Genomic DNA, 8,846 nt, shown 5'->3' with positions numbered 1-8,846 from the left:
TACCATACTAATAAAAAAAAAACATTCAATTCACTTTGGAGCTACACCTCATCTAGTGTGCAGACTCCATACCTCTCTGCCTCATTTAGTCCATCATCTAGGATTAATGTGTGCATGGTCTGACACATGGTCTATGTGTCATTTTTTCATGGTCCATGATATCCGGATATAGACTATGGACTGAATATATGAATATATTTTTTTAACACATCAGCAATGTAATACTTAGTTGACAGGGTTTTTGTAGGCCAGAAAGTCATGTGAAATGTTGATCACAAAAAAAGAACACATTGAGGGACCAGAACAGAATGAAATCTGAATAATTCCTCACATATAAACAATAATCAATGTCAAACAATTCATGTCAAGATAAAAAAAAAAAAATATGTGCCTGTGTGTGTGTGATAGAACATCATCAAGAAAGTGATTGGGCAGAAGTTTGTCTACAAGTTTGTGTCGTTCCCCGACATCCTGAAGATGGACCCTCAGGCTGTGGAGCACGGGGCCGTGTCCCTCCTCCAGGAGGCAGACTCTGACGTGGGGGAAGGGGAGGAGTCTTCCAAGCTGTCTCTCACATCACTGAGAAGCCCTGTCCACCGTAACGAGTACCTCCACTCCGGCCTGTACTCGTCCTTCACGGTCAGCTCCCTGCAGGCCCCGCCCCCTCTCCTGCGGCCAATCAAAGTGGAGCAACAGCGAGGGGCTGAGCGGGGCGAGGGAGAAGGGGGCCGGACTGTCATACGATTCGTCAACCGGCAGGAGAAAGGAGGGGCTCAGACTGTAGTGTCCCTCCCCTCCTCTCCTCCCCCCGTCTCCTCCTCCTCTGCCGACGTCTTCTTCACCTCCTCGGCCTCCTCCAAGCCCTCCCCACACTCTTCCTCTTTCTCCTCCCCCTCCCCCTCCCCCTCGCACAGTCCGGCCTATCAGCTGCAGCCGGGGCGGAGCCCCGAGGCTGACATGGACGAATTAGAGCAGAACGCTCAGCCCCTCAACCTGTCCTCCAATCACAGGGAGCGTGCTCAGTCGCAGGCTCCGCCCAATGGACTCCCACCCAAAACCAGGAAGCCCAGAGGCCTGGAAATCTCCTCCCCGTCAATCCTATTGGCTGGTAGTGACATAGGCTCCATCGCCCTCAATAGCCCCGCCCTTCCTTCAGGGTCTCTCACCCCAGCTTTTTTTACTGCACAGGTGAGACGCGCTCGCCTGTACACGCACGCACGCACGCACGCACGCACGCACGCACGCACGCACGCACGCACGCACGCACGCACGCACCACATACACACACACACACACACACGCATGCATGCACACACACACACACACAAACACTCAGACACACACACACACATACACATGCACACATACACACAAAAAGGTGTATATGTATACTGGTATTCCAAGGTCCCTTTTGCTCTCTCTCTTTGTGTGTCTGTGTGTGTGTGTGCATGTGTCTTTAGGGTATGACATTAGTAGAGGTGGGGTTTAAGGAGGGAGAGAGGGATGAAGATGGGGAAAGAATGAGAGGTACTAAAAGAGTGGAATAGAGAGAGAGAGAGACATATGGGAGGAGAGAGAGAGAGAAAAGAGAGAGAGAGGAGAGGGAGGGAGAGACCTGTAAGTGAAGCCATATGCTTCTAATCCACCAAAAGGCAGTCGCAAGCCACACTACCTCAGTGCAGTACACACACACACACACACACACACACACACACGCACACACACACACACACAGCACACACAGCAAGAGACGGTAAGACAGGCGTCATGTGTGTGACAGTGAAAGAGGGAGAGAACGTGTTTGTGTGAGAGAGAGAGAAAGAGAAAGAGAAAGGGTGTGAGAGTTAGAGTGAAAGTGTGTGTGTGTGTGTGTGTGTGAGATACAGTAGAGAGGCAGTGTGTATGTGTTTTTGTATGTCTGAGAGAGGGAAAGAGAGAGAGAAAAAAGTGTGTGTGTGTACGTGTGTGAGAGAGAAAAGAGAGAGAGAAATGGATTACATATGTTGTTCCTCAGCCAGAACTTGCCAATTCTAGGTCTCAACCCCTTGGGACACTCACTTGCACACACACACACACACACACACACACACACACACACACACACACACACACACACACACACACACACACACACTCGCTCTCTCTCAATCTCTCTCTTACACACACACACACACACGTGCATACACTTACACTTTATTCCAGTAGTGAAAGCCAAATATTTTCCAGAGAAGTATGTCTGTGTGGCTTGTCCTACTGTCCTCTATGGCTGTACTTCCCTACCGACACACACACACACACACACACACACACACACACACACACACACACACACACACACACACACACACACACACACGCAAAAGCATATACAGTTCCTCAATGACACACTCTAACCTTCATCTAACTTCTTCAATTCCTTCATCCAGTTACCAGCAAGAAATTCCGACACAACTTTCCTTTAGTCATAAACACACACCCAAACATACACCCACATACTTTCTCTCTAAATCACCCCCCCCCCACACACACACACACACACAAACACACACACACACACACACACACCTCTCCCTCCCTCCACGGTACAAACTCGTAAATCCGTGATCTTATTTCTGATCCACCTCTCTTGACCCTCCCCATTCACCTCAAATCCCCCTTCTCTTCTCTTCTCTTCTCTTCTCTTCTCTTCTCTTCTCTTCTCTTCCCTCCATTCCTCTTTTTCTCTTCTCTCTTCCGCATCCATCCACCCATTTACCCCTCCCTCTCTTTCTGTCTCTGCTTCTTACCCTTCTCTCATCCCTCTCTTTCTTACATTCCATCCATCTCTCTTTTCCCCCCTTCAAACTTTTTCACTTCCTGCCTCTCCCCTCCTGCCTCTTCTCTTCTCTTCTCTTCTCTCTGAATCCCTTTCTCTTTCTCCATGAGAAAGCACTGCTGCGTTTTTGTACCACACTGCTGTCTTCTTTTTTATCTGACAGTTTGGTAGGTTGTGTTAGATGTTCTAATGCATCATGTGCAATAATGTTATATAAATTATATCTCTCCTCTCCTCCTCTGTTGTCCCCAGACTCCCTCAGGGTTGTTGTTGACCCCCAGTCCCCTGCTCTCCTCCATCCACTTCTGGAGCAGCCTGAGTCCAGTGGCCCCACTCAGCCCCGCCAGGCTACAGGGACACAGCTCCCTCTTCCAGGTAAATATATACATATACACATGCACGCACGCTCGCACACACGCACGCACGCACGCACGCATGCACACACACACACACACATTATCTACATACTGGTATTGGTATGAAAATAGAGAAATAAACAACAATTCTTTATAATAATAATAATAATAATAATCATAATAATAATCCTGAATGATACCTATTTTAATTATTATTGAATTTGAATTATTTGATGAATAAAAAGAAAAAAATCAGGATGAATAAGATCAAGAAGAGAAGATGATGTCAATATTTTTACACTGAGATGTAATGTACCGTACAAAGAAGATGTGTGGTAGGGGCAGCCGTGGCCTACTGGTGAGGGCTTCAGGCTTGGAACTGAAGGGTTGCTGGTTTGATCCCCGACCCAGTAGGAAAAATGTGGGCTGGGGAAGTGGTTGAGCACTGCTCTCCAATGCCCACGTCCACGGCTGAGTAAGACACCTAACCCCTCACTGCATCCCGAGCGCCACTGTAGCAGGCAGCTCACTGCTCTGGGTTAGTGTGCGTTTCACTAATTCACGGATTGGGATAAATGCAGAGACCAAATTTCCCTCACAGGATCAAAAGAGTATACTTATAGTTAAACACAAGGCAAATAGAAGACACAAGGCAAGTAGAAGATGTAAATAAGTCTGTAATGCATCCTCAAACATTTCTGTTGTAGTATCAATAGATAAAATAATATTATATTATAAATACTATAAATATTATACATTTGTTTCAGTTATTTTTCCCTCAATCTACTGTCAGTATCCCCTATTGCCAAAGCGGAAATAAGGATTTTAGACTTATCCAGCAAATTTCTTGAAAAGGAAAAACTGAAATATCACATTCACATCATTTTCAAAATCACTCCCTTCTGTATGGCACTCTGGGCTGGCTGTGTGTGTGTGTGTGTGTGTGTGTGTGTGTGGTTGGGGATATTGTATGTGAGCTCAGTGTGGGATTTGAAGCTGTCTGTGTTTTCCATTAGCCATGGGTTGCTAGATGAACAGAATGTCTGTCCTGTGTGCATGTGTGTGTTCTCCCTGTGTACTTGTATTTGAGTATGTGTGTGTGTGTGTGTGTGATAAACACATATTTAACAAGTCCTTCCTAATGTTAATACCCAGCAACACACTAAGCAGCAATGTTAATTCAGCAACTACATGCAGTCTACACAGTACGTGATGAAGAGTTTACAATGTAAAATCATTATTGCCTAGTAAGCCAATACGTGCATGACTAGCTAGCTAGCATGTTACATGGGAAGAAGTACTACTCAATAATAAAGTTACTATTTCTAAACCCATGTGTCTATAACTTCCCTATTGCCTGGTAGTAATATTCAAAGTTAAGATGGATGCCACCGGCTGCTAAAAAAACAAAAACAAAAAACATTGCATACGTGCACCTACCAATTTTCTCTGTGGAAGCAAGCACATGAACTCTAGCTATGCAGTTGCTCTATCAATCCACCAGGGAGGTCTAAAACTATACTCTATATATATATAACTATAACTATACTCTATACTCTATAAATATATATAACTATAACTATACTATATATATATACTAAACTATACTCTATATATATATATATATATATAACTATAACTATACTCTATATATATATATGTAAGAGGCATATCATATTTATCTATATTTATTTAGATAATAATTTGTATGTGCTCCTGAGTTTTGTGTGGGCATTTGCGTATGTGTAGTGTGTGTGTGTATGTGTGTGTCCGTCCTGTGCAGTGTCGTTTTTCAGCGCTCATGTGAGAGAAAGAGGAAATCCTGTGGATACTTCCTGCTTGGACCCTAGGGAGGTGCATGTGTGAGTGTGTGTATGTGCAGTTCTGTATTTATGCTCATCTGCCCCCACCCCCCACCCCTCACACACACACACACACACACACTAACATTGTTTTGCTGGCAGTCGGAGGGCGTGGCCTGTCGCTATTGTAAACATCCCTAGACAACAGGAAACTGCCGGTTGACCATGGCAACCTCCTGGCCACGCCCCACACCGTGAAGGACGGTGGACAACCGCTGTGGTGCTCACATCAAGCTGAAGCTGTTTTTCTTAGTGTACACACATGCGCGCGCACACACACACACACACGCACACACACGCACACACACACACGCACACACACACACGCACACACACACACGCACACACACACACACACACACACATACACAGGAGTTAAAAATGTTGAGTGACTAAAGACTAGGCACACATAATGATTTGACCACAGCCAAAGTTCCTACACACCAAACATGTGACTGAGCTCAACGCTGTGGCTGTTCTAACAAAAGGAACTGAGGACAGGATTGTCCCTGGGATTGTGTGTGTGTGTGTGTGTGTGTGTGTGTGTGTGTGTGTGTGTGTGTGTGTGTGTGCACAAGAGGGAAAAAAACAAGAGAAAGATACATGCACACACCAACAGAAAAACTGAGCCACTGTGTGTGTGTGTTTGTGAAAGGGAAATACCACCACGACCTTACTCAAACCTTTGTGTGCGCCAAATCACAAACTTGTGTGTGTGTATGTGTGTGTTCACCTACATATTTTGAAGGGAGACATCACCACATTCACACTCAAATCTTTGTGTGTGCTTTAGTTACTCAACATTTAACCTCTGTGTGTGTGTGTGTGTGTGTGTGTTCAGTGACACATTTTTAACAGAGGCAATATCATGTCCTTACCCCAACATAATAGTCGTGTGCTTTTCCAGCTCAGATTTCTGGGCCACTAAAGTCACAGTATTTATACGAGTTGTGTGTGTGTGTGAGTTTGAGTGTGTGTGTGTGTGTGTATGTATGTGTGTGTATGTGCTTGACTCAGTGTGCGAGTCAGTCTCTCTGACTGTGTGTGTGTGCGCGTGTGTGTGTGTGTGGAGTTTGGAAATAAGCTACAGATGTTTCCTCTCTGGTTGGGATATGGGGGGGAAACTGCTTCCTGTTAAAAGAGGGGATGGGAGGGGGGTGATAACCCAGCTCTGTGTGAGTGTCTATGCATACATGTGTGTGTGTATATGTGTATGTGTATGTCTGTGTGTGTGTGTCATGGTCGAGACACTCCAACCAGCTTTCGCACAACAGGAAGTCCCTCTCCTACCATTACATTGATGCATCACTGGTCATAAGGGAGTGCCTCTCTCTCTCTCTGTGTGTGTGTGTGTGTGTGTGTGTATGTTCGGGGGGAAGGGCGGCCCCGAAAATGCCCCCTTTAAAAAGTTTCACAGACTTTATAAGCCTTTCTGCTTTACCCAGGCTGGTTATCTTTTCAGCATTTCAGAGCAACTCTATCACACCAACAGTCCAAACGGATCAGATTTTTATTACCAAATGCACTTTGTAATAAGTGTAGTAAAACATACTGTAGCTGCAAGAAATTGGAGGTTCCATTGGCTATGCAGAGTCATGACTTTGGTCCACTTCAGTCAGGGGTCCATTTCCCAAAAGCATATTTGCTAACTATGATAGCAACTACCTTGGTAGTGTCACTGTTGATTGTGAGTCCGTAAATTTGAGTTACGTATGCACAAACACTCAAGCTTCGTATTGTCACACATCACGTTTTTAATTTTGGAAAATTAAAAAATAGAGCTCTTACTAAAATGTGACCTAAATACGACCGGATATCAACACCGTATTTCTGTATCGTTAACGTATCTGTAAGATGTGACTCAAATACTGTCAACTCAGATTTGGCAGTGACGTGACGCTACCACGGAAAAATGCATTGTAGTTAGGTAGTTAGCAACTATGCTTTTGGGGAACGCACCCCTGATGGCTAAAAGTTCAGCATGGAATAAAATGAAAGTACTGGAGCGTAACAGGGCTAAAAAGGTTGTTTGTTGATTTGTTGTTATGTTTGAGAATCTATATTTTATCATTATTATTTGTTATTGTATGATTATCAATAATTATAACATAATGATAAAAGTTTGGCTCAAAATCAGTTGCCATCTCAACTGACTTATCTCTTCTTCATAAAACTACTCCACTAAAATTATGCAATCGGCACCACATAGACAAGACAGCACATGTAGGTCACATCATTCTTAAAATATTAATGATATAAGACAAAACAGCACACATAGGTCACATCATTCTCAGAACATTAATGATATAAGACAAGACAGCACACGTAGGTCACATCATTCTCAAAACATTAATGATTACCACATCATTCCCATAAAAGACAAGATGGAACATGTACAGTAGATCACATTTTTGAGCATTCAACTCATTGACAACTACATCATTCTCAGATGAGTTACAAATGTACCTCCTTTCTCTTGTCTTTTGTCATTTCCATCTCTTCCTTTCTCTCTCTCTCTGTCTCCTCTCTTTCTACCCCCCCCCCTCTTCTCTATCTCCATCTCTCTCTCTGTCTGTAGTTCCCAACTCTGCTCCACGGGCCGCTCCCGGTCCCCCTGCCCAGCCTGGATGGCCCATCCTCCTCCTCCCCTCTCCTCCTATCCTCCAGTGCAGCTCAGAAGTCCTGAACCCTGATCCGACCTGACTGGAACACACCAACACCACCAACAACAACAACAACAGGCTGACTTGGGCCAAGCCGAATCAAACCAAACCAAACCGAACCAAACCGCACAGCACTGGGCCAGTGTATGAATTCATTATCCATTTATGGGGTTGGTCCTATTTGACCCCCTTCATTGTAAACAAGGATCATTGTTGTTGTTATTGTTGTTTTTATTATTGAAGCCAAATGTAGTCCTTGCAATCACATCTCAAAAGGTTGAGAAGTGACAAACTGCAAAAAAAAAAGTGAGCTTTTACTGAGTGAGCTTTTGTGGGGGGCGTTGTGCATTCCCTTTAGGCTGTTGTGACATGATATGTAACTGAAGCCTACGGACACATAAACACACACATACTTACACACACAAAGCTACATTTAATTTCAGTAAGGCACACAGTCTTAAGTTCTACACATTTCCAACATGCACATACATAATCAAAGCCAAACACAAGCTTACCAAACCACCAACACACCAAACAGACACACACACACACACAGACAAACACACACAAACATTCTCTTACTGTGGTGCTAGTGTTGCAAAATTCATCTGTTTATTTCAAACTCAAGGCACTTGAATGTATTGCTTCATATGCAAACAGCTCTCACACACACACCCACTCACCATATCACACTACAGTTCTCGTTCTGGTTCTTGTACCTGGTCTGTTCAGGATCCCTGGTCCTCTGTGCCAACATACTGGCTGTAATGATGTTATATATATATATATATATATATGAAGGATAACAGCTGGATAAATGTTCCTGTTTCGGTGCTTTTTTAGATACTTTTACAGTCTTTTTAAACATATTTGTTGACAATTTAGAGCGAAACAAATGCAATTTATATGTAAACAAATACATGAATAAAAAGAGAGAGGGACTGTGGATGTAAAGTGCACAGTAATATTGAAGGGTTACATCATCATTGTAGGTCGAAAGGCATTTAATTTTTTCAGCCATGGTTTATTTGGATGGTCCCCTACAGATTATTTACAACACAGAAACTAAGGTTATAAACAAACCATAAACAAAACACAAACATAAATAAACAATCTGTCAAAATTTGGTTACTTTTATGGTTTGGTGGTG

The 8,846-nt window shown here is 43.7% G+C and overlaps 1 protein-coding gene across 2 annotated transcripts in view; it reads left to right on the top strand.

Annotated features, from left to right (window-relative positions):
- Window positions 1-8,370, top strand: part of elk3 (ETS transcription factor ELK3) — a 23,449-nt gene extending 15,079 nt beyond the window's left edge. For both annotated transcript variants that reach the window (XM_042079075.1, XM_042079073.1), the window contains 3 exons: window positions 409-1,188; window positions 3,068-3,190; window positions 7,612-8,370. In XM_042079075.1, the coding sequence (XP_041935009.1) occupies window positions 409-1,188; window positions 3,068-3,190; window positions 7,612-7,719 (1,011 nt within the window). In that variant the 3' untranslated portion in view covers window positions 7,720-8,370. The remainder of the gene's footprint in view (window positions 1-408; window positions 1,189-3,067; window positions 3,191-7,611) is intronic.
- The last annotated feature ends 476 nt before the right edge of the window (window positions 8,371-8,846 follow it).

This window comes from Alosa sapidissima, chromosome 22 (genome assembly GCF_018492685.1).
Source record: "Alosa sapidissima isolate fAloSap1 chromosome 22, fAloSap1.pri, whole genome shotgun sequence".
Lineage (NCBI taxonomy): Eukaryota > Metazoa > Chordata > Actinopteri > Clupeiformes > Clupeidae > Alosa > Alosa sapidissima.
This window is presented reverse-complemented; position numbering and strand designations above follow the sequence as displayed.